This window comes from Mauremys mutica, chromosome 11 (assembly GCF_020497125.1).
Source record: "Mauremys mutica isolate MM-2020 ecotype Southern chromosome 11, ASM2049712v1, whole genome shotgun sequence".
NCBI classification, from domain to species: domain Eukaryota; kingdom Metazoa; phylum Chordata; order Testudines; family Geoemydidae; genus Mauremys; species Mauremys mutica.
This window is the reverse complement of record NC_059082.1, coordinates 85,910,595-85,937,217: the sequence shown is the minus strand read 5'-3', so window position 1 is coordinate 85,937,217 and position 26,623 is coordinate 85,910,595. Positions and strand designations below refer to the sequence as shown.

At 47.6% G+C, this 26,623-nt stretch overlaps 1 protein-coding gene across 1 annotated transcript in view; it reads right to left on the bottom strand.

Moving 5' to 3' along the window:
* Positions 1-23,649, bottom strand: part of IL21R (interleukin 21 receptor) — a 29,791-nt gene extending 6,142 nt beyond the window's left edge. Inside the window, exons 1-8 of the mRNA XM_044978931.1 lie at positions 23,517-23,649; positions 16,184-16,258; positions 10,413-10,518; positions 9,380-9,585; positions 8,353-8,504; positions 5,714-5,891; positions 3,925-4,012; positions 2,788-2,872 (exon numbers count right to left, since the gene is read on the bottom strand). Coding sequence (XP_044834866.1) covers positions 2,788-2,872; positions 3,925-4,012; positions 5,714-5,891; positions 8,353-8,504; positions 9,380-9,585; positions 10,413-10,518; positions 16,184-16,258; positions 23,517-23,526 — 900 coding nt within the window. The 5' untranslated portion in view covers positions 23,527-23,649. The remainder of the gene's footprint in view (positions 1-2,787; positions 2,873-3,924; positions 4,013-5,713; positions 5,892-8,352; positions 8,505-9,379; positions 9,586-10,412; positions 10,519-16,183; positions 16,259-23,516) is intronic.
* Positions 23,650-26,623: the final 2,974 nt, after the last annotated feature.

Here is a 26,623-nt window from a genome sequence, read left to right as displayed (position 1 = left end):
TAGCCAGATCCACAGTCCTGCTAAGCCCTTGGCCTCAATGAGATCTTGTGGCAGTGAATTCCACATATTTATTGTGACTTACATAAAAATTCCTTCCTTTATCCATTTTAAGTGTGTTGCCTTTGGTTGTCCTTGAAGGTCCCTTTGCTCTTGTGTTAGGAGAGAGGGTGAATGGGAGTATGCTGATATTCTCCTCTAGACCAGGCAGTATTTTGAATACCTCTGTCAAGTCCCTTCTTCTTTGTTTCCTCCAAACTAATTACATCAATCTTTTCAGTCGCTCATGATACACATTGTCTCAAGGCCTGTAATCAATTCACTTCTTTGTCTCCGAACACCTTCTATTTTTACTATATTCTGTTGGAGATGCTGTGACAACACAGCACATGGTGTGCCAGGTGCAGACCTACCATGCATTTATGGGATGGCATTATAATATTTTCAGTATACTATTCTAGTCCATTTTTTATATATTGTAATTTTCTGCAATTCTGAGCTAGTGTCTCATGGTGCAAAACTGGGCACTCATTGTGGGAGTCAGATACTGCTTGGATTCGGGGCGTGGGTAACCACTCAACTATTATGCAGTAAAGGTAGGGTCATGTGCAGGGAAAGCAGTTTATGCTGAGGCATCAGAATGACTCCAATGAGAGAGACAAGATGGCAAAGTCCCCGGTGTAGATACCATTGCTGATCAGCCTCAGGAAGAAACACCCAGGAATAAAGAAACGTGTTTCAAACCCCGCATCAATAAGTGAGGTAAGAGGAGTGTGAAAGGCTTGATAAGTATAGTGGAGGTGCAAGAAGGGAAGTGGCGAAGTAAGGTTGAAATGGAAGAAGGAAGTGGACATCAGAAGGGGAGCTGGGAGGGGGCACTGTAACAGGAGGCATTTTTTATTTTGTTCTGCATGAACCCATGAGCAGAAAATATGAAAATTTACCCTTTTAACCAACGGTCTCTTTGGGCACCTGGCTAAAGTCTCTACATTAGGGTGCAGCTGGTGTTTCTCCCAAGGGAGTCAGAGAAGAAACAGAAACAAGAAGTAGCTTTTGAAGTGCCTCTAATAAGAACTGCTTTAACAACAGGTATTGTGCAGGAAGATGAGGTAATATGAAATCTGCATTCGGACACTGGCATTATCCCCATTCATCCACTGTTCGGCAGGGTCTCCTCTGGACTATGCACTGAACAGCACACTTGGAATTCAGAGTTTTCTCCCCTCACTTTAAAGTCCATCAGAATTCCATTGTGAACCCTGCTCTTTACATGCCATTTAGCCAGAGAGGCAAATGTTAAGGATTAAAGCAAAAAAGAGTTTGGCTGTTTTTAAGTGAGAAGAGAATCAGGGTAACTAGATAAAGTTACTGACTAAGACAGAAAATATCATATTGCCCCTATATAAATCCATGGTATACCCACATCTGGAACACTGTGTGCAGATGTGGTCGCCCCATCTCAAAAAAGATATATTGGAATTGGAAAAGGTTCAGAAAAGGGCAACAAAAATGGTTAGGGGCATGGAACAGCTTCTGTATGAGGAAAGATTAATAAGACTGGGACTTTTCAGTTTGGAAAAGACATGGCTAAGGGGGGATATGATTGAGCTCTATAAAATAATGACTTGTGTGGAGAAAGTAGATAAGGAAGTGTTTACTACTTCTCATAACACAAGAACTAGGGGGCACCAAACGAAATTAATAGGCAGCAGGTTTAAAACAAACAAAAGGAAATATTTTTTCACACAACACAGTCTGTAGAACTCTTTGCCAGAAGATGTTGTGAAGACCAAGACTACAAAAGGGTTCAATAAAGAACTAGATAAATTCATGGAGGATAGGTCCATCGATGGCTATTAGCCAGGATGGGCAGGGATGGTGTCCCTAGCCTCTGTTTGCAGAAGCTGGGCATGGGTGACAGGGGATGGATCACTTGATGATTCCCTGTTCTGTTCATTCCCTCTGGGGCACCTGGGATTGGCCACTGTTGGAAGACAGGATACTGGGCTAGATGGGTCTTTGGTCTGACTCAGTGTGGCTGTTCTTATGGCTTCAGACGGATACGCGCCTAACTCAGAGATAGCTGCAGCTTGACAAATGTTACTGGACTGGTTATTTACCCCTCCAGGTCTAACCATGTTTCCAGGCTGTTACCTACACCCGCTGTCTGGATTAAAAGCTCTCCTAGGGGGGATTGTTAGGGCTAACACTGGGTTCCTGGCATAAGCAGAAGACTGGAATGAGAATGGTCCTAGACTGCATCTCATAGAGCACTCAGATGGCTACTGGGTATACAAGAGAGTGCTTTGCCAGCTATGTCCTGGGTGTAAAACCTTTATGATACTAAGGTGCAACACAAGAGCCATATTCAGGTGCAGTGAAAACATAGAGGCCCAAATACAAAGCAGCACGGAGAGGCTGTGCAGAGCTGGTTTAGCTCCCCAAGGGTTGTGAGTGAAGCTGCTGGGCTACTGCTGTAAAAGGTGCCCCAAGGGGGTAAAATGACAAAGTGGCCGAGAAATTTGAAGACTGAAAATGAAAGTGGAGAGCTAAAGACTCCCCCAAATTATTCTCTCCACAGCCCCCAAAACTGGCCACCAGGCCTGCTCTTTCCACAGGCAGACACACTGGTAAATTCAAAACTGCACCCAAGTGTCACTTGACATTCTCCTGCAATAGACTCCTCCTCCCACCACTTCCTCTGGAAAGCCCCAGCCTGAGTGAAGGAGCTGGGCCATTTGTTTTAATTCTGCAGTGTGCACTTGTGGATGTGATTTGTTCCATTTATACCTTGAAATCTCCGTTGTGTACCACGTAAAGTGGTTTGAAAAAGGGAGCAGGATCCGGGATGAAAACCCCCAGCTTTTTCCATATGCTGGAACAGAAAGCAAGAGCAAGGATTCAGTGTCAGGCATGTTTCACAGTCCCAAGCCAAAGCATCTGGGATTAAGCAGCTGCAGTCGCCTGCCCAGGCCTTGCTGGGAGCCTAATTCCCCTTGAGTGGGTTCTGCTAAGAAAATGGACAGATCTGCCCTCTTGGTAATGCTCCATCCTCCTATGTCTCAGGATGGGCCAGGCTAATGGAGTTTTCCACTGGCGTGGCCTCCAGGCTCTGCTCAACAAAAATGTGAGCCTGGAGCCCTGCCTCCCAAAATGCTCATGCCCCAGGCTTGTCTTGAAAAAAGGCTCCCAGCTTCTGCCCCCAAACTTTGTAGTCCTTGCCCCCCAACCCTACAACTGGTCTCCCAGGCCTGGAAATGCCCAGTGCCCAGGCTCCCCGGAGGCTACAAACCCCAGGGACCTTCCATCACCCAGTCTGAGGTTGGAGTTTGTAGCAGCTTGGAGCAGGTGCACTTTGCCTGGTCTGGGTTCTGCTCCCAGGTGCCCCCGTCTGGATCATGAGAGACTCTACTCTCACCTCGCCTCAGGTGCTGTGGGTTTCACACAAGCAGTAATTAGCTGTGCTCCCAATTCAGAATGGCAGGAGAAAAGTCCCGCCCACGTGAGTAGAGCATCGCTGAAAGCAGGGCTCCGCTAGAGGGCAGAGTCCCCTCAGAAAGGGGAGGGCTGAGGAGTCAGCATGCTAACAACAAAGGCCCAGGAGCTAGCTTGCCACAGGCAGCAGCAGATCTCTCGGGGAAGGGCTGTGCTGTGGGCACGGATAGGGCTGTGAGTCCACCAAGCACTGCCCCAGTCCTGTTCACCCAGGAGATCACAGTAGAGGGCTGAGGCTTTGTGCCTTTCATGGCGGGCTACTAGTGGAAATGGAGTCCCCTCCCCTCCTCCTGGGAAGAGGAACAGCGCTGTGCAAACAGTCGCTGATTAACTGCTGGCTTGGACGGACAACGATCAGAGAACCTGGGACTGGGAGGTCACATAGAGCAGATGCCGAACAGAGCATTTCCCAGCACCCCCGTATGCTCTTACCTCTGGTGTTTGGTCAGAAACACGGTGACGGAGACAGCGACCAGAGCAAAGGCGAGCAGCGACACCAGCCATCGCACTCCTGGGCTCTCTGAGGGCAAACCAAGCAGGGTTAGTCAGTTCTTATCCTGCATTTCGGCTTCTTTCTAAAGATGCCAGAGAAAGCAAGAGAGGTCAAGGACAGAGGGGTGGAAAAGCACTGGGATCACAACACCCCAAATCTTTTCCTGTGAGCTCTGAGGCGCTGGCCTGCGGCACAGCTCTCTGGAACTGGGGTCAGGCATTTCTTTTCCTCCTTGGGAGCCCAGACGGTATCGCTCCCATGGCAGAGGTGTGGGCAGCACAGAATCTGACTGCAATCTGGGCTGTTTGTCCACAGCTCTGACAGAGCCGCATCCTCCGGACATTGCACTTTCTTGGATCACTTTCTATTAAGAGACACAGGACTCAATGTGCAGCTCCTTGTACCAAGGACCCCTGATCTGGTATTGGTCAGCTGTGTCTGATTAGCACCTCCCTGGGACACCTTCCATGGGCTTCAGAAGTAGGCAAGGAAAGGGGGCCTGGATGATGAGGCAGGCAACTGGCCTGGGGTGCAGGGGGAGGGATACAAGAACATCATATGGACTGATCTACAACATAAACCTACAACACAGAGCAGAAAGCACCCTTGACATCTGCCTCAGGGGAGAGCCCAGCTCTGGCAGCTGGAAGTCCTTTGCCATATGCCAATAGTCCTAGTCCCTCCCCCTGCACAGCTTGAGGAAATACTCCTGCAAGGCACTGGTGGAAGCACCCTCTACCCACTTGGTCAAATATGCTACCTGTGTTGCTTTGTGCACTGGCATGAGCTCTATGCATGAGTCAGAATCACATGCTGTATAATGTGAATGCCGGATCGCTGTACCAAACCCCAGTGTCAAAGCTGGATATAAACTCCCCAGTCCTAAAAGTCAGAGCCATGAACTCAAATCTGAAAGCAGGCTCCCCGAACCCAACCCCCGGGATCTGAATGTGGGACCCTGAACTCCAGTAGTGGAACCTGCTCATCTCAGTGTCCCGATTTCTGAAAACTATCATCATGCCAGCAGGATCCTGGAAGGCCAACATTTAAAAGAGAACTGGTTATAACACTTACTGCTCTGTCTTCAGATGATGGTGCCTCCCTAGGTATGTCTACCTGCATGTTAAAACCCGGGGCAGTGAGTCTCAGAGACCAGGCCCACACACTGCAGTGTTAAAGTCTGCTATGTAGACATTTACACTTGGGCTGGAGCTGGGGCCCTGAAGTCTGGGGGTGGGGTTCATAGCCCGAGCTCCAGCTGCGCCCGAATGTCTGCACAGCTGTTTTAGTGCTATAGTGCGAGCCTCGCAAGGCTGAGTCTGTAGACCCGGGCTCTGAGACTTGCTGCCATGCTTTTTAAAATGCAGCGTAGCCGTACCCTCTAAACTCAAGGTGTATTAAGTATTGTAAAACCAGTGCAAAGTGCCCAAATTACATCAGCATCAGTTTATAATCCAATACCCAGTACACCTCAAAATACTATCCCCAAGTGCCCCCGAAACAAGGTGGGCATTGCAGGATGCCCAGATTAATAAATCTGGAGTCTGGCAGACCAGTCTGGGGGTTATTCGCTCCCTTAGAGGGCTGAACAATGCAATGGGCTGTGACTGCACCCATGGCCCTGGTTCCTGTTTTAATAAACGACACTTTCTGGAACTGTTTGCTACCATCAGATAGGGAGGATGCAGCAAGGACAGGAAGGCAAAGAGGGGCTGATGCTCTGTTTACCCTCAGGTTCAGTTTTCAGGGTTAGCGGAGAACTCCATTCGCTCCAAACCCCCACGTAGTCAGAGCCAGGCCGGGGCTTCGCTCGCACCTGGAACTCATAGTCTGTGTCCCTCTGGAATTCCAGTGGCAGGAGCACCACACTTCGCTTGTCCTCTGGGATCACTTTACTCTTCTTATTCTGTGCAAAATGAAACACCAAAGCAGCTTTTAGCAGAAGTTGAGGGTTTATTCCCAGCCCCCTCCTGCTCCCCACCCCCAAAGGTTCTGTTTCTGACTAAGAAAGTGTCAGTTTCAATATTAGACCAACTAACTGTAACCTTTTAGAACCATCTGATCCCCTTGCTTTGCCTTCTGAATAGCAATGACAGCTCACTAGAGACAGGCCTAAGCCCACAAAACAGATCTGGCTTGTAAGCATCCGAAGTCTGGTGGGTGTCAAGGTCTGGGTTTTTCAAGCCCATCTATCTTTATTCCAGCACTGATGGATTAGCACTTCCCTGCAGAAGGCGATGCTTTGAGCCCCAGCTCCCCTGTGAAATGCCAAGCTCTGATCTATCACACTGTTGGTAGCTAGACAGGTCTGAACACATCCTAGAAAATGTCCCTGTGTTCTCAGCTACGAGAAACACTGAGAGCGCCCACAGCCTTGCTACATACACTGCACGCGGTGCCATGTGCTGTCTGCTGCTTACACAACAGAGGGGATCAGGGACTCATCTCAGTGAGTGAGCTGCAAGTACGGGCTGAGCAGAGACACTCCACAGCCCCAAGGCAGGAGCTTTGCTTTGCAGGCTGAGGGCATGGGGGACAGATTGGGGTAGGCATGAGGGAAACTGTCCCCCCCCCCCAAACTGGATACGATGCAGAGGTGATGCATGGGGGGAGGGCACCCAGATTTCTCCCTTGCAGTTGGTTCTGCTTCCTCCCTGTGGCGGAATGTCGGGGGGGGGGCACACCAGGAGCACTGTGCGTGCACAGCAGTTTGCCCCACAGGGGTCTGCGTAAGGGGAGGGCAGGAGAGACATTCCTGATGACTCACCACACAGCCCGTGTGAGGAGACTGACCGGCAGGCACAGAGTCTGGCATTGCTACTGCCCCCCCCCCCACGAGCTCCCTGGGGCGGGGGGGCAGAGAGTAACACTGGGTGGGCGAGGGGTGATGCCAGGAGTCTGGGCCTGGTGGTCAGTTTCCCCCTGTGGGCTGTGGGAGGGGAGGGCAGGAGAGCAGCGACCCTCGCAGCGGAGCTCCAGCTTCAGGCGTCTGAGCTGCTTCCCAACCCAAGCGAGTGCTCAGCTGCTAGTCCCGGCTGGGCTGGGGGAAGGAAGAGAAGAGGATGATGGGACTTCCCCTGCAGGAAGCCACCGGGCCGGGTCAGACCCACCCCCAAGAACTTCCCATGGCTCCAGGAAACTTTGCACCCCCCCACCCCCCCCGCTTTCTGCCCCCGTCACTCCTCAGCTGCAGGGGGAGGGGTCCCTGTATGGGGACCTGCCCTGCCATCTGCCTAATCTCCATGCAGCCAGACCCTCCCACCTCCAGAAACTCCCAACTGAGCCCCCCCCACCTGAATCGCCACCATGCCAAGCCTCAGCCCCTGCATCCAGAGCCCCCCCGCTGAGCCCCACTCCCATGCGCCCAGATCTCCCACCGAGCCTCACCCTCTACCCCTTACTTACCCCCACAAATAGAGAAGGCAAACTACACCTGTGGCTGAAGGAGAGGGGCACATGGCCTGTCTGTTTCTCAGGGGGAGCAGAGTCTGCAATGCCATTTGCCTTAAGCAGTGACTCTATCGGAGATGTTTGTACCTAGCAGTACCTAGGGTGGATGGGGAGCCAGGCAGCCAGAGTCTGGATCTCTGCATAGGACCTAAGAGCCCCTAGGCTGTCCTGTCCTGTCCCATTCCCACTGATGTCACATGACAGTATCATGAATGGGAACTCTTGCCGGGTACTGCAGACATGACTGCAGACCCAGGAAATAACCAGGACACGACAGGGCAGCAGAGAAGGCCTAGTGGAGGTTAGGCTTCATCAGTGGCAGCACCCTAGAGCCTGGCGCTCAGGGCAGCGTTAGGGCTGACAGCTGCACAGCAGAGTCTTACTGACACATTACAGTCCCCCCACTAGAACGTGCACTGTAGAGTTGGGTGACTGCAGCAGCCCCACATGGATCCTGCCCCTACAATGCTCATCTGTTAAGCTAACAGCTGTGAATGTCACACTTAGCTGGGAGGGAGGAGAACCTGTCTCACACTCCTTTTGCTTTCTGACAGGACAGCACCCCGGCTGAGCAGCCTCTGCTAATCCTTGGGTGGCTGCAGCATTGGCCTGGTGTACGATTCATCTGGTGTAGGACAAGCCTGAGCTAGAAGTCTTGCCTACAAAAGACAGAGCCTCTCAAACACAAGGATAAATTATCCTGATCTCCAAATCCTGCTTCATCCTTAGTTCTGTTTCCAGCCAAGACAACCAAATGAAAACACCACATACACCCCGAGGACATCTCCTCACCCACCCACATCAGAGCTCGGGGTTATGGTTTTACAAGTTCCTGGGCTTCTCCTGCTTTGGTTCATGCCTGCACACGTGTTCTGCTGGTACATGCAATTTCATGGGTCTCCTTGCTTCCCTCTTACCTCCCAGGTGTCACTCTTCTTCTTATACCGCAGCTCATATTCCAGCTCATCATCCAAATAGTAAAAGAGAGAGTTCTGATAGATGGTTTTCCAAGAGACGTTATACCCATCTGAAAACACGGCCGTCAGATTGAACGGAGGGAACGGTTTAACTGTGGGTGGGAACACAGAAAGACAAATTGTGCCGATTTTCGCTATCCTGAGACCCCCCAGCACCGAGGAGAGGTGCACAGTCTGGGTGCAGTGGACTGGAATTGTCTCTGAAAGTAGCACCAATTACTTATTACTCATGCCCATGCAATGGCATCCATTTTCCTGTAATCTTTTTCACACTCGTCTAGATACTAGTTACCTGAAGTTTCATTTTCAGAATAAACTGAATACTGAAATTCTGACAGTGGGTTACAGCCCGTTGTGGCCTTTGTGTGGCTAGTTGAGCACCCATTAACCTCACGGCTTATTGTAGGATTCAGGGTTCAGCAATATGCTGCGTGAACTGGCAGAATAGGCTATGCCAGAATCCACCCTGAGCTTCCTATCATGAAGACTAACTCCCCTGTACAAGAGGTGACTCAGGAAAGAGGGAGAGGCCCTGCCTGCATTATTCTAGGGATATTTTATGCCACCAGACAGGGCAATAACAATAAAATAATGTTGCTCTCTGAAAGGCTGCTACAGTCCTGCATAGGGGATGTTTGTGACATGTCCAATGGAAGTGACCCTTCACTGTCACGTCTGATTCTGGCTAAATAACTAACATCATAGTTATTTGGATCTGGAGCAAATCTGAGGTGGGAACAAGTCACCTGATACTCCAGGGACAAGAGATATCTAGGGCCCGACACATGCGTGCCACTCCAGCCTTGGCAGTGGGTTAGTATCCTTATGCAGCAGGCCCCCACCTTGGAACATGCACAGACCCTTGATGCTGTTTTATGCACTCAAAGGAGACTCGGAGCTACATATGCCCAGAGGCACCTGGATTTAATTACTGAAGAAAGCCAGGCTCATGATTTCTTGTACTTACTGTTCTTGCTCAGAAGAAATTCACTGCATGCTTTGGAAGTTGTGTATTGCCCATCAGCTAGCTTTGTTACATCTACTCTGAACTTGTCATCAGAAGTGAATTCCGTCAGGTCCATGGAGCATGTGTACTGAGTGTGAGTAGCAGTTCTGGATGACTGGTGGAGATTGCAGAAGGGCTCAGGCATTTTCATCTCTTCTTCAAGGAGCCTTTAAAAATAAAATACACATCCCCTCCTGTTTTAATGAGGCTGGTCTGTGATTTGTTAACAGCACACAATTAAATGAGGTAGCAGAGAAGTTCATGAAAAGCAAAAGGGGCACAATTAGGTTGGAAATTCACTTCTGAATTCAAATAAATATTTGCAAAAAACCTTTTCCTTCTGTTTACTCAGCTCTAAGCAGAGTTATGAGAAAACACTTGTGACTACAGGGAGAAGAAAACAGCTCTGAAGTGTTGGTACAGAAGGGGAGATAGGACATTTCAAAGTCAATAGGGTGTTATAGGTTAATATACTGGCTATATATGAGCTATGTGGTCTCTTTCATTCAGGGAAGTTTCTATAAGTGAGCTCTCATAGGATGCAAAGACAGAGAAGGGTCAAGGGTTCCAGTAGGAGGGGAGGTACAAGGTCACAGATCTGGCCAGAAATAAACCCACGTGGTGGCAAGGAGTGGGCAGCAGCTTTATTAATGTCTGTGAACAAGATGGCTAGTCCTAACATTCTGTTCCAGATTAATGTAACTCCATTGTTCAACAGCAACAGACCCAGCCTCAACCCTGAGGAGACCGAGGAGCTTCCAGGGTGGGGGAGAGGAAATGAAGCAAGGAAGAGAGTGGAGTCAGTACAGCTGTGGGTGGTGGGGCAATACAGCCCTGTTATGGAAGCCAGGAATCATGAACTCCCCTCTCTGTTGATTGGGCAGTTGGCTGGCAGCTGTGAGCTCTGCCCTAGCCCTGGGAAGGAGAACAGCACTCTAGCCTCTGGCAAATCACAGCTAATTTCATCTTTGTTCTCTTGCTCATTAATACATACCAAGTTGCAGTGAGATTATACGAAGTCTCACTGAGGTCAGTTTTCTGGACACACGTCAGAGTTTGTACGTAGTCCACAGAACAAAGGAGATCTTCACAACATGTAGCTGTAAGTTCAGGGAGAGAGAATAATGCAACGGCTTCAGTGCTAGATCTCATGTCACCACACTCAGCCCTCAACAGTGCACATGGCACAGCAACATGGCACACCTTCCTCTCGGCGCCGGTTCATCTCCATACACAGGACTTCATGTGTATTGAGGCTTCATAGGCAGTAAAACCATTTTGAGCCAGAGCTGTTTTTAATAATATCTAATTAAAGAACATTAAGGCTGCAAGTGAAGTGCTGAAAAGTCAGGAAATGCCCAAATTATGGTTGAATGTGCAACCTTAACTCTACCTCCGTTTATGTACACTTCATGATACACCCTTTAGTTACATGCAATTATTTCTGCAACAGCCATGACTTACTTAGTACACAGATTGGCTCTGACCGTGTAATGACTGTATCATGCACAATTCTGGCATTACCTAACTTTTGAGCGCTTTAATTTGCAACTGTACCATTCTTTCAATGGTTTTTGTCTTTTAATCATGATGTATTCTTTTCAGTTCTCTCTGTTAATGATTTTTGATAGCTTAGCAATTGCATTGTTAGTTCTTTTTCCTATCTGGCTCCAGAGGTTTGGAAAAAGCTTTTTCTGTAATCCTGGCACAAAGATATTTTAATTTTGTATTTGTTATAATCTGTGTAAGATGTCGAGATGCCAAAATGAGAGGCATGACTTATAAACCTTTAAATAGCTAACAAACAAGTTTCTAACATAGGGAAGAAAAATGTCAAGAAATTACATGCTGAGGTTTGTTAGTGCACTGAGTTGTAGTTGAAAACTGACATACAGCAGCATTCGCTGCTGCTGTACATTATTCTGTTCAGATATTAGCATTTGAAATGTATTGTTATGAGAGTACTGGATCCTGAGTGGTCCTGAGCATGACGCCTAGACAATGTCTCCATGGGGTTATGCAGGTAAGATTGATTTGAATAAAGGAGTAAAGCAATGCTGTGAACCTCAGCAGTGTGTAGGGAAAGATAAAAAGCTTTGTAGTCTATGCTAACGTAGCAATAACCAGTGTGTACATTGCACAACCCCCCAGCTCCAGGGGGCCCTGATCGGATTAGGGCTTTTGGGGGCTACCACAGAACAAATAATAAATATTTTGAATATATAAATATAAAATAATAAATAAATATAAAAAATATAAAGAATAATGAAGCTGCTGCAGGAAACACAACAAATATCTGATGGTGAAATCCCACAGGATCGCGCCCACAGTCAGATGGTGGAGAAGACTCCAAGCTAATTTGGTCTCTTCTGCCTACAGCCCTGTTCCTGTTTGAAAGGAGCAAAATTCCCATTACTCAAGGGCAGATTTTGAGACTGTGGCCCCTAGTAAGATCCTCTCCTCCTTCAGTGGCCTCAGTACTTGAGCGAGGGCCATTCTTGCCATGTGTCCCACTCTGAGTCACTCAGAAGGTGGGTTGATAGCCACTGCTGTCACTGCAGTTTTATGGACTCTCTGTATAACTTTTCAAGAGTGATGTACCCGAATATTTGGATACTAATATCTAAACTGTGTCTTTAGATTTATTAATCTAAATTTGGGTTATTGCTGTTTATGTACTGTATGTATTATATGACTTTTAAACCAACCTTTGTACTTTTGGATAATCTGAGCACTGCTACTTTCGTTTTCCTTGACCTGTGTCTTATATAATTTTAACATCAGCTTTAATAAAAATTTTAAATCAGCTGCTCCAAAATTCCTAAGTCTTGTCAGTACTACACCAGCCATAAGGTCTGCTTCTTTCACTGCTTGTTCCTCTGGGGAGAGAGGAAGGATCCTGCATTTTAACTTTGCTGACAGTGAAGCTAGTGCTTGATATTAAAAAAAGCACAGATGTGTACTTCCCCTCCCCTCCCCCCAGGAGCTGTGCTCCCTTCTCCCTTGCATCTCTGTGGCTGTGTGCACTTTATCATCCGGGCAGTTGTTTGTGAAGCTGCAGTGTGTGAAAGGCCTAAGCCAACATTCAAAACAGCCACAAGATTCAGTTTTATTTAGTGTTCAGAGTGTGGCTGAAGTGAAAGCTGACAGAGAATGCAGCAGGCTGCACTGTGGTCTATCCACTTGTCAGATCAGCCCGAAATGCCCACCATGTCCAGCCACCTTCATATCAAATGCAAAACCCGCACAAGGATAATGTGCCTATTTTAGGGCAACACTGCACTGACTTGTGTGTCCAGTTGAGGCTGGAGAGTCTGACTGAGAAGAAGAAGCTCAAAGGAAAAGGAAACCTAAGGTTTTCCCCTGACTTTGCTCCACTGCTTCCCTTTCTTAGTCTGTTGTTTTCTCCCATCAGGTTACAATCTGCTCTCCAGGAGCAGCCTAAGGGCACCAATCCGCAGTGGCATGCAAGACTCCAAAAAGAAGTGGGAGCATTGACTGGAAAAGAGGACAGTTGGGGATCCTCACAACACCCACCAGGATGGAAAACTGATCATCTCTAATAATTAACCTATAGCTGGGTGGAGACCCTGGTTCACCAAGCTGGGATCAGGCAGGCAGGGGGCTAGCCATCAGACTGTAGGGTGCAGCAGCATAGTCAAGCAGCCTGAACCCAGGACTAAGCACCAGGAGCTCCCGAGTTCTCATCCCAGTTCTGGTACCAACTTAGTTTGTGGTCTTGAACAAGTTGCTGTTGCACTTCAGTTTCCACTTTTGTAAAACTGGGATGATAACAGTATTATTGTTATCTATTGTCTCATACTTAGACTGGAAGCTCCTAGGGCAGGGACTGTCTCTATGTTATGTGTATGTACAGCACCTAGCACCGAGAGTGGAGCCCTGATCCAGGACTGAGGCCCTTAAGCCCTACTACAGTACAAACAATAATCAGCAAAGATTACGTAAGTGCTGAATATTATATTAGAATCATGCTGCCACTGTAATCCTCCTGGACTAAGCTTGGGCATGTGAGGCATCAGGAGAACATTAGACCAGAGAATTCTGCATTTGAAAAACATGACTCAAGTCCACCCATGCCAGCTCTTGGACGTCCTAGCATAGCAGATATCTGATGAAAGAGGGGAGGGCACCCTGGGATAGGAGGAAAACAGCTATCTATAAAATGCAGTGTCCCAGGGGAGAAGGGGGGGAGGTTCTCCCTTGGGATGCATGCTCCTTAAGGGAAAACTCCCAGTGAGATGGAGAAGGACCATCTCAGCAGGCAGGGCATGCTTCACACCACATCTCTAGAGCCTAGGAAGTCTTGCGATGTCATCCTGACACCAGCGTGAGGGGCTTGCAGCTCATCCCTGTTGCCAGGTGGGCGGGATGCTGCTGCTCTCAGGTTTATGGGCTGTTTTAACTCGAGTGTAAAGCAAGTTGGGCCTCCATTTAGAAACAGAAAAAGAAAATCCAACCACATATCTGATTCCTGCAGATGCTATTTGTGCTGCTTGTTTCTACTCTAAATTATATTTTCAGAAAGTCAACTCTGGCTCAGTTAAATTTCTATGCAGTGGCCAGGAGCATTTGGTAAAGGACAACGGGCACCCACAGAGCACTGGGCTGGGTAATGGGACGTGTATCTGAAAGAGTGGCTCAGCTTGTGGGTCCCAGGCAAGTAATTTAAAGGCAGCTGCTCCTCCAGTGGTGCTGAGCTGGCCATTTCTAGACTACCTGAGCCTAATCATTATAGCCAACATGTTTTGGAATTATTGTAAATCACACACATGAATAGAAGCCATTTCTGTTGAAACACCCACCAGCCCTGAATCTTAGGGTATGTCTACACTTGGAGCTGGGGGTGTAATTCCCAGCTTGAGGAGACAGACCTGCACTAGCCCTGATCAAGCTAGCACACTAAAAACACGTGTAGACATAGTGGCACAAGCCATGGGAAGGGCTAGCTGCCCTGAGTATGTGCCTAGCGTCCTGGATGGTGTGACCCAAGGACCTCTTGATGCCAACCGGCAGAAGGCAAGGGGTCCATGGGCACAGGGATCCCATGGGTTCACCAAAAGAGATTATGTAAGGTCTGTTCTGAAAGCCTGTGTAATGCTGGTCATCATAATAATTGAGAGATGTGTGTACGGAAAATATGTGAGGAGTTATGTATATGTATTAAAAATGATGTTTTCTAAGTCTGTAGTTAGAAGTAGGTCACTCAGATGTACTGTATCTTCAGACAAACTTCTCCAGGCAGGTGGTGGAGACACGTCTCTGTCTGGTGGAGCACTGTATATATTGTGTCTTGCAACAGGGATCTATTAGCATACTAAGGCAAATGCTAATGAAGATCTGGTGGAAATTTCCAAAGGAATTTCACAGGAAGAGGTGAGTGGAGGGGGAGGGGACACACCCCTATTTTCAGGTGAACTTCAGAGGTCTGTTCTTATATTTTATGGGTGCAAACCCTATTTTCAGGTGAACTTCAGAGGTCTGTTCTGATATTTTATGGGTGCAAAGAGACACCCTGGCATTCCTTCAGGCTGTGAGGACAAGCTGCCAGTGGACTTGATCTTATGAGAAGAGATCTCAGCCAAACTGGTGGAAAATGTAGGGGAAAGAACTTGAGGTGAGCATCTGTAGGAGTTAGGGGAATGCCTTGTTAGTTAAGGTTAGTCTCTAGAAAGCATGTTATGATTTTGTTTTATATGTAACTGTTTCCAATAGTCTCACTCTCTATCACCTGAATCTCTGTTATTTGTAATAAACACTCTTGTTTTCTCTATGTAAGTATCTCAGTGCTGTGTGTGAAGCAAAGTGGTGATCCTGAGTTGAACCTTACAAGCTGGTGTGTAGTGTTCTTTTGGGAACAGCTAATCGAAGCGCTCTGAGAGTGTTCAGGGGAACAGGGGCTGAGCACTTCACGAGCAGCGCCCCAAGGACTCGGGGGTGGTGGGTGCCTATCGCTAACCTGTACAGAGAGAGGCCAGGCTTGTGCTGCCAGAGGCTGGCGGTGTCAGGGAGCTGATCCACAGCAGGCCCAGACAAGACTTCCACCCGCTGAGGGCAGGCTGTGGTGAGGTGCCCCATGGCCCTGGGTAATCCATCTGAGGGTACGTCTTCACTACCCGCCGGATCAGCGGGTAGCAATCGATTTCTCGGAGTTCGATATATCGTGTCTCATCTAGACGCGATATATCAAACCCCGAATGCGCTCCCATCGACTCCGGAACTCCACCGGAGCGAGTGGCGGTAGCGGAGTCGACGGGGGAGCCGCGGACGTCGATCCCGCGCTGTGAGGACAGGTAAGTAATTCGAGCTAAGGTATTTCGACTTCAGCTACGCTATTCACGTAGCTGAAGTTGCGTACCTTAGATCGACCCCCCCACCCTAGTGTAGACCAGGCCTGAGTCACTTCCCCGGGATGTCCTTGGGGCGGCCACTCCCCCTCCCCCACTGTCACGGCTGCAGTCTGTTTTTTGATCAGAGCTAGGGAATTACACCCCCAGCTTGGAGTGTAGACGTACCCCCAAAGCCCAGCAATTGGCTGCATTGCTAGAAACAGGAACAGACAAACAGGTTGGGACAAAATAAAATCGAGCTTGAACCTTTAGCCAATAAACTTTAACTCTGGATATCTTGAGCCTGGGCCGTTCACTAGCTCTGACCCAGTTCAGCATAGCCCTAAACAATGGTCAGCACAGCAGGATACGAAGCCTCACGGATGTGAAAGCCTGAGAAAGAAACCTGGGAACTTACTGTACTGAAGTAAAAGGAAGAAGGGAATTGCCTGGAGCTGCAATTTGTTCCTCATGTTGATCCCAGTTGGCCGTCCTGAAAAACAAAACATGAGCTCAGCCCAGCCTCCAAATTGTGTGTGGGCGTGGGCAGGAGAGAGAGACGTGTCAGGGAGCTTCACGCAGCACTGTATTGTAGGTCAGTAACGGATTACAGCACATGCACTCAAGCTAAGATAGAGTCCTTGCTCACTGCCATGCAACAGCGAGCAACAACATTGCTGCAACTAATGTGGGTGCTTGCACCTGTGTAGCTTCTAGTGCTAGGCCCATAGAAACACAGCAGACAGACAGCAGCTATGCAGACAAGCGGATCAGGTCTCCCTAAAAGCCTCCTCCTTTGTTTAAACAATCTCTAAGCATCTTCTTAAAGACCCCCCAGGAAAGCATGTGGGGCTGTGGCCCTTGGCGCAGGACAGGAGAACTGTCTGCATATAACAAAATAAAGGAGTATAGCAAAGCCTCTCTCTCCTGCGTCACAGAACATTGGTAACACACTCATTCATTCAAGGAAAGGCTGTTCTGACACCATTGGCTGACGAGCATTTATATGAAAATCTTTTGATTGCAAGGAACAAGGAGGTTGATCAGATCTTTGTTTAAGATCCGTTACGTGATAATCTAGGGACACTGATAAGTCACTGTTCTGCTCAGCCATGAAACGCAAAGGCTCTTGCTCTGATTCCTACCCCCGGGGACTTATGTGGCACACATACTCCAAGCTTGTTTGCAGAATGGCTAACATTTATTTTTAAGCAAATACAGAGGTATACATTGAAAGAGTGAAAAATACAATCCTTGCAGGGTTTGGGCTGGAGCTCCCCATCATCAATACTCACTGCAGATTCACCCTCTGCATAACACTGCCATCCCAAAAGGGGCCAGTGGTCCCCAAAAGGAACAGGAAGAGTCATATGCCAGGAGGTTTTGGGTCCCAGAGGCACGTGGCTTTTGCAGAGGGAGCTAGCTTGCATTACAATGGAAGGATGCTCTTACCCAGCATTGTCAGATTATGTTGGGAGGCAAAGACACCACATTGCATGACAATATTGCAACACTGTCATGGATGTCATGAAAGTGTGATGGAGGCAACGGGAGGTAGGACCCGTGGTCTCTGCTGGCTAGAAAGGGGCAGGCTCAGGCAGCTGGGCTGGGTCACACTTTGGCCACCCAGGCTCAAAGTGGCACCCGTAGGAAGAATGCTAAGAGTGAAGCCTAAGGGTGCAGGGCACGAAGCTGCAGCAGCTTCCCCATGTCCCTGAACAGAGATCAGCTCAGCTCTCAAAGATTCCCTGCGTGTTCCTCCAAGCTCAGCAGTCCCCAGTCTCCGGAAGCACATGCACCACATGCTCACTCAGTGATGAGGACACTAACTAAGCTCTTCTAACCTGGGGAATATTTTTGTTGTTTAAAAACTTTCCAGGTTTACTCAAATAATGAAAGCAAAATAATTTTAGTAACCAGCGAAAAGCCCCTTTGGCTCCTCAGCTAGTTCAGAGACTGACTCTCACTGAACCGTGGCACCAGGGTCAGATAATCAAGACATTCTCATAGCTGAACTGTTAGCAGGGCCAGTTTGGAAGGCAGGAGAAATGTCTTTCTCATGTGCAGCTCCACATTCCAGCTAGTAATATGGTAGCAGGATACAAGCCCAACATGTCACTGTCACCAGGTCCTTCAGGTGTAAGCATTTTACTTTTTTTCTGTCAATAAATTATGTTCTCATTCAACCATAAGTTACTGGGCCTAAGCAGAGATCAGTGGGTGACTGTCTATGCTGTGCTGTGCAGGGGGTCAGACTAGATGGCTGTAGTGGTCCCTTCTTAACATCCATTAATATCTGACTCCTGAGTAACATTCTCCCCAGTGCCCTTTTCCTCTCTCTCTCTCTCTCTCTCTCTCTCTCCTCTCTTTTTTGCACTTGGATCTTCTTGTGTCAGCCAGTGCTTTAAAAAAAACTTCCCTTTCTTCCTTGAACCCCTTGGACATGATGCCTCCCTACATAACTGTAACTACCTTTCTATCTTCTGGAACTTTCTCCAGCTCTCTAAAACCTGGGCCACTGTCAACCTCCTTCTTATACCTTCCCTCAGCTCCTGACATTCCCTTCTCCACCCTCCCACTGCCAATCTTCCCGCTCTCAACAAAGCCGCCTTCTCTCACCTCTCCAGTCACAGCTCTCACAACAGTGTCTTGGCCTGTTTCCACAGCATGGAAATGGCTCTCCGCTGGCCGTGTGATGAACAAGCTCCTCCTCTCTGATCATGAAGGCTCCTTTTGTTTCTCTTGGACCACTCCCTCTCTGTTGTCTCCTTCTCAAAACTCCAGTTTGTCTCCAGTGCCTGTAACCTTCCTGTCTCCTTTCATCCTGAGCTCCCCTTTTCCTTCTACGTGTCCTAGGTTTCTTTGCGATCTTGGTATCATTCCCCATGCAAACCACTGCCTGGATTCCACCTCTGCTGAAATTCTCACCCAGGCTTTTGGCTCCGCTCCCCTTGACTATTACAGCTCCCTTTGCTCTGGCCTCCCAATGTCCTAGCTCTCTGGTGTGCACAGAATGCTTCTTCCTGCCTTCTCATATGTACAAAGAAGCAAGTCTTACATCACCATCACCTTCAAGCAGCTCTGCTGACTCCTTGTTCATTTCAGGATCCACTTCAAAACTGCTCTCCTAAAACCATTGGTAGATTTGCTCCAGCAGACTCTAATGGACTTCTCCTCTTTCACCTACATCTGCTCGGCCAATACAAGCTACATGTCTACTCCTCCAAACCCTCTGGCTAGCACTTGCTCAAGAACCTTCTCCTATGCTTCTCCCCTGCTCAGAGACCGTTCAGAGAAAAGCATAGAAAAGATCAAGGGGCTGGAGGGCCTGACACAAGAGCAAGAGTCAAAAGTGGTACACTCCTCTAGCTTGAGGATAAATATGAGATGAATATGTGGGGACAAGATTACAAGCTGACACACAAATATTTGAGAGGGGTTAACACCAAGGAAAAAGAAGAATCATTTAGGGAGTTCAGTGGGTGGAACTAAGAGTGAAGGGGTGAAATTAAGAAATGGAAAATTTAGTCTGAATATCAGAAAAAACATCTCAACACTGATATCTGTTAGGCTTTGGCTTTTTGGGGTTGAAACCATCTCACCTGAGATATTTAAAACTAGACTGAGCAAAATATTAGCACATGGGAATAATCATGCATTGACTTGTGGGGTGGGCTGGATGGAACTTAATCCCACCTCTAGCTTTTATGATCTCTTTCATTAAGAACATGTCTCCTGCAAGGAGTGAATCTGAAGCCCCAGCACTATTCCTATTGCAGTTACATAGCATTCCCCAAACATGGATACCACAGGATATAGGTCTTTGTCTACAGAGATGCAATAGAACAAGGGGGACAAGGGGGATCCAGTGGACATAGTGTACTTAGATTTCCAGAAAGCCTTTGACAAGGTCCCTCACCAAAGGCTCTTACGTAAATTAAGCTGTCATGGGATAAAAGGGAAGGTCCTTTCATGGACTGAGAACTGGTTAAAGGACAGGGAACAAAGGGTAGGAATTAATGGTAAATTCTCAGAATGGAGAGGGGTAACTAGTGGTGTTCCCCAAGGGTCAGTCCTCGGACCAATCTTATTCAATTTACTCATAAATGATCTGGAGAAAGGGGTAAACAGTGAGGTGGCAAAGTTTGCAGATGACACTAAACTGCTCAAGATAGTTAAGACCAAAGCAGATTGTGAAGAACTTCAAAAAGATCTCACAAAACTAAGTGATGGGGCAACAAAATGGCAAATGAAATGTAATGTGGATAAATGTAAAGTAATGCACATTGGAAAAAATAACCCCAACTATACATACAACATGATGGGGGCTAATTTAGCTACAACGAATCAGGAAAAAGATCTTGGCGTCATCGTGGATAGTTCTCTGAAGATGTCCACGCAGTGTGCAGAGGCGGTCAAAAAAGCAAACTGGATGTTAGGAATCATTAAAAAGGGGATAGCGAATAAGACTGAGAATATATTATTGCCCTTACATAAATCCATGGTACGCCCACATCTCGAATACTGTGTACAGATGTGGTCTTCTCACCTCAAAAAAGATATTCTAACACTAGAAAAGGTTCAGAAAAGGGCAACTAAAATGATTAGGGGTTTAGAGAGGGTACCATACGAGGAAAGATTAAAGAGGCTAGGACTCTTCAGCTTGGAAAAGAGAAGACTAAGGGGGGACATGATAGAGGTATATAAAATCATGAGTGATGTTGAGAAAGTGGATAAGGAAAAGTTATTTACTTATTCCCATAATACAAGAACTAGGGGTCACCAAATGAAATTAATAGGCAGCAGGTTTAAAACAAATAAAAGGAAGTTCTTCTTCACGCAGCGCACAGTCAACTTGTGGAACTCCTTACCTGAGGAGGTTGTGAAGGCTAGGACTATAACAATGTTTAAAAGGGGACTGGATAAATTCATGGTGGCTAAATCCATAAATGGCTATTAGCCAGGATGGGTAAGAATGGTGTCCCTAGCCTCTGTTCGTCGGAGGATGGAGATGGATGGCAGGAGAGAGATCACTTGATCATTGCCTGTTAGGTTCACTCCCTCTGGGGCACCTGGCATTGGCCACTGTCAGTAGACAGATACTGGGCTAGATGGACCTTTGGTCTGACCCGGTACGGCCTTTCTTATGTTCTTATGTTCTTAGAATGTAGGCAGATTAATGCACTCAATGCATTTACCTAATCTCAGTGTTGTGTATGTCTCTCGCTGCTTTTCCCCTTTGGCTCTTAGAGTCCAAGGCCAGGAAGGATCACCATATCATGTGGTCTGACCTCCTGTATATCCGAGGCCACTAAAACCACCCAACACCTCCACATTAACCCAACAACTGGAATTAGACCAAGGTATACTGGAGACTAGGATGTGCCACAGGCAGAGCACAGGAGGGACTGTGGTGCACCAGTGCCTAAGGTCCCTGCAATGGCAGGGAAATGATTAAGTGAGAGACTCCCAGATAATCCTGCAAAGTGATCATCTCATCTCTCCATCGCTTCGTTCTCTTTCATGTTTTCTCTGTTCCCTGGCATTTCTCATTCTCTCTTTGGGAAGCACCCTCTTTCCCCTCAGACTTTGTTGTTTCTTTCATGTCCCATGTTCTCTGTTGTTCAGCCTCTTGCTCTTGCCAGGATCCCCCAGATCTCTCTCTCCTTGGTACCCAAAACCTTCTCTCTTTCTCCCACCAAATTTTCTGACATGAGGTGGTAAAGGAGGAGGGACTGCTGCTCTGAGAGAGTCAGGGCAAGTGCACCAGTGAATGCCAGCACCTGTTCCCTAGATCTTTCTGCTTCTGCTCTGGGTTCTGTGCTGAGACACACATGCAAGAGCAGAATAGCAAGGGAAAGGAGCAGCAGGTGTCGTTATGGCCCTTTGTGGCTGGATGAGCACATCTCCTGAACAGGCACAAGATGCAGTTGAGGGCCTTTTCCATTCCCAAGGCCTGCTGAGGCTCTAAGTCCCTGGGTACCACTAAGACCACCCCCTTCTTTGCCTCATTGACTTTCCATCTAATTTTTAATCAGAACACACATCTCCTACTTTTCCTACCCCATTGGTTCACCTAATTTGGAAAGTATCAGAGGGGTAGCCGTGTTAGTCTGGATCTGTAAAAGCAGCAAAGAGTCCTGTGGCACCTTATAGACTAACAGACGTATTGGAGCATGAGCTTTCGTGGGTGAATACCCACGATGCATGGGTGCATGCGTCCGACGAAGTGAGTATTCATCCACGAAAGCTCATGCTCCAATATGTCTGTTAGTCTATAAAGTGCCACAGGACTCTTTGCTGCTAATTTGGAAAGTTCACATGATGTGGAGCAATGAGCAACAGGCTGGAAGCCCTGGTCTCTATTCTCAGATCTGCCACTGAGTCACTGTGTAACCTCGGACAAGTCATGTCCCTTCTCTATAGCTCAGTTTGCCTGTCTGTAAAAAGAGGACAAAGATACATACTGAGTTCCCAGGCAAGTTAGGAGGCTCATAGATTCATGCATTCCAAGGCCGGGGGGGGGGGGCCATTGTGATCTGATCTGACCTGTATAGCACAAGCCAGAGAACTGCCCCAAAATCATTCCTAGAGCAGAGCTTTTAGAGAAACATCCAATCCTGATTTAAAAATTGTCAGTGATGGAGAATCCACAATTCTTGACTCCAATGAATAATTACTTTCACCATTAAAAATGTACGCTTTATTTCCAAGTCTGAATTTGTCCAGCCATTGGATCATGTTATACCTTTCTCTGCTAGACTGAAGAGCCCATTATTAAATATTTATTCCCCACGTAAGCCCTTAACTCTTTGTTAAGTTAAATAGATTGACCTCTTTGAGTCTATCACTGTAAGGCCTGTTTTCTAATCTTTTAATCATTCTCATGGCTCTTCTTTGAACCTTCTTCAATTTATCAACATCCATCTTGAATTGTGGACACCAGAACTGGACACAGTTCTCAATTCATGAATACTCATATGTCAAGCACTATAGAATTTCTGAGCACAGTTCTTTTAACCTCTGTACAGCAGTTTAAGAGACAGGGTGTATGAAAAGCATTGTACTAAATAAAGATGTCTGGTATTAACTTAGTAATTTATATACAAGTGTGAAAGCAGTTCTTAAAATTGTAATAAACTACAGTGTGAGAGATGGAGCCTGTACCAACATGGCACGTTCAAAGACACATAGTTCTAAGCATCTGAAGATATGGAGCAGCCTGAGGGCCTGGGTCTACCTAGTCTAACCCTGTGTTTGTAAATGATTACATGAATTATATACGTATACATTTATATAAACATTCTCCAAAAAGTCTAACTAAGAACTCGGTTATAAAAACTAACATGAAATAAAGATGAAATATAAAATTACCAAACACAGAAAATAATTTCTTAGTTACAGCAAAACAAAGGAAAGAGGCTAGAAAGTCTACAGAGGTTAAAGATAATTCAGTGAAATGCACAGTAGTAAGTGCTCTTCCCTGAGCACTGAACTTGACAGCTACTGTACACAGCAATAATAAAAAAACAACTGACCATAGGGTTAAAGCAACAGGTAAATCAGAAAGGAAACAAAATAATCCTTATTCTGTACAATGAAAGTCAATATGGATGTCACCAGAGGGGCAAGTACAGTATCATCTATAGGAAAGATTGTAAATGTAGTCAAACTTATCAATAGAAACATTAACAAAGTGCTTCAAGCTGGCAACAAACCTCTATGGGAATTGCTTGAACCACTGATATTACCTTGCCTCATCCTTTCAGATGTCCATTTCAGCTTCCCAAAAATCCATAGGGCACTTGCCTGGTTAACACGTTACTGTCATTGCAGACACTGAAAGTAAAGGCTATGACAAGTAGGTGGAGTTCATCAGCACTGAATGAGTGAAAACTAAAAATCTGCTTGTGAGCAATACAGAGCAGTAATGTATTGGAATATACAGTGATATACGGTGGCTGACGTCAGCTCTGTATCAGTATTACTGTGCAGCTAGAAGGATGTGGTGAGTACATTAACGCAATGAATTCATGACTCCGACACCCACACAGTGCTCCGTGCTGTATTTCTCTGCTCTCTAACGCTCACATGTGAGAAAACGGTGGGAGAAGTGGCACAAACCCACACTTTAAAAGGTCATTTTAAGGGGTTTTGTGGGGCTGGTGGATTCAGAGACCCGCAGTGCAGAAGCATCAGCACTGGGCTCTTAGACTTGAACTGTTAATTGCAATTAATACTACAGCCATGCATGGCTAACCGTTATGCTGCCATGTCAGAGGCAGGAGCCCATCTGCAGCCAAGTGCAGCTCTGCTCAGTGCCTCTGGCTGCACTTGCTGGGCTGCTGGCAGCAGAAAAGCAGGAAATCCCTGACAGACTCAGCAGCAGGAGGTGAAATGCGTGAGACTGACAGGCAAGGGGTTAGTGTAGGGCAGAGCAGAGAATGCATGCAGGACCCTGGCCACAGGGAGATGCTGTGCCTTGACTCTGCCTGTCTGTGGGTTGGCAGTGGCCAGCTAGGCAGGCTGAAGGTTCCAAGGCCTGGGCAGAGCTTCTTTGGGTATGTCTACACTACAGGATTATTCCGATTTTACAGAAACCGGTATTTGGAAACAGATTGTATAAAGTCGAGTGCACGCGGCCACGCTAAGCACATTAATTTGGCGGTGTGCGTCCATGTACCAAGGCTAGCGTCGATTTCCGGAGCATTGCATTGTGGGTAGCTATCCCATAGCTCCCGCAGTCTCCCCCGCGCATTGGAATTCTGGGTTGAGATCCCAATGCATGATGGGGCAAAAACAGTGTCACGGGTGATTCTGGGTAAATGTCGTCAGTCAATCCTCCCTCCGTGAAAGCAACGGCAGACAATCATTTCGCGCCCTTTTTCCCTGGATTGCCCTGGCAGACGCCATAGCATGGCAACCATGGAGCCTGTTTTGCCTTTTGTCACTGTCACCGTATGTCTACTGGATGCTGCTGACAGACGCGGTACTGCAGTGCTACACAGCAGCATTCACTTGCCTTTGCAAGTTAGCAGAGACGGTTACCTGCCCTATTGTACCATCTGCTGCTTTGGAAATTGGCAATGACGGTTACCAGTCCTATTGTACCGTCTGCTGCTGTCATGGGTGCTCCTGGCTGGCCTCAGTGAAGTCAGCTGGGGGCGCATGGACAAAAATGGGAATGACTCCCCAGGTCATTCCCTTCTTTACGTTTTGTCTAAAGGAGAGTCAGTCCTGCCTAGAATATAGGGCAAGCCTACTAAAGAACCAGAGAGGACAGCCATTCCGGGTCAGAGCCCCAGACATCCCGCAGAAATGATGAGCTGCATGCCATTCTAGGGGGTGCCCCTGCAACAACCCCACCCATTGCTTCCCTCCTTCCACACCCCTCCTGGGCTACCATGGCAGTTATCCCCCCATTTGTGTGATGAAGTAATAAAGAATGCATGAATAAGAAACACTGACTTTATTGTGATAAAACAGGGGGGAGGCAGCCTCCATCTGCTATGATATTCCAGGCAGGACTGAATCTCCATTAGACATTAAAGGGAGTGGGGGAGGAGCGCAGCCTCTAGCTGCTATGATATTCCAGCCAGGACTGAATCTCCAGGAGACAAAGTTTAAAGAAGGGAATGACCGGGAGTCATTTCCATTTTTGCCCAGGTGTCCCCGGCCGACCTCACCAAGGCCAGCCAGGAGCACTCACGGGATGATGACAACGGCTATCAGGCCTATTGAATCATCTGCCATCAGGAAGGGAAGGGGAGGGGATGCTGCTGTTCAGCGCTGCAGCACCGTTTCTACCAGCAGCATCCAGTAGACATACGGTGACATTGAAAAAAGGCGAGAAACGATTTTTTTCCCTTTTCTTTCATGGACGGAGGGGGAGGGGGGAGATTGAAAACATATACCCTGAACCACCCGCGACAATGTTTTTGACCCTTCAGGCATTGGGAGCTCAGCCAAGAATGCAAATAGTTTTCGGAGAGTGCGGGAACTGTGGGATAGCTGGAGTCCTCAGTCCCCGCTCCCTCCCTCCATGAGCGTTCATTTGATTCTTTGGCTTTCCGTTATGCTTGTCACACAGCACTGTGCTGAGTCCCTGCTGTGGCCTCTGTCTATCATAGCCTTGGAGATTTTTTCAAATGCTTTGGCATTTCGTCTTTTGGAACAAAGCTCTGATAGAACAGATTCGTCTCCCCATACAGAGATCAGATTCAGTATCTCCCGTACGGTCCATGCTGGAGCTCTTTTTTGATTCTGGGACTGCATGGCCACCCGTGCAGATCAGAGCTCCATGCTGGGCAAACAGGAAATGAAATTCAAAAGTTCGTGGGGCTTTTCCTGTCTAGCTGGCCAGTGCATCCGAGTTCAGATTGCTGTCCAGAGAGGTCACAATGGTGCACTGTGGGATAGCGCCCGGAGGCCAATACCATCGAATTGCGGCCACACTAACCCTAATCCGAAATGGCAATACCGATTTCAGCGCTACTCCCCTCGTCGGGGAGGAGTACAGATACCGGTATTAAGAGCCCTTTATATCGCTATAAAGGGCTTCGTTGTGCAGACGGGTTCAGGGTTAATGCGGTTTAACGCTGCTAAATTCGATATAAACTCGTAGTTTAGACCAGGCCTTTGTGCAGAGGAGCATGATAACAGATGGGTCATTCCACCTCAGGGTGCCCTGAGCTGTGGGGCAGACATGGGGAGATAGAAGCCTATTCCTCACGCCTGCAGAAGCAGCCTTGGGGGAGAGGGTGAGCAGAGGCAGGGGCAGCTTGAGTGGGTCTGGAGAAGCCAGAGGAACCAGGGTATTGGAGAGAGTTAAGACAGGCTGTGGAGGAGGGAGGTTGTT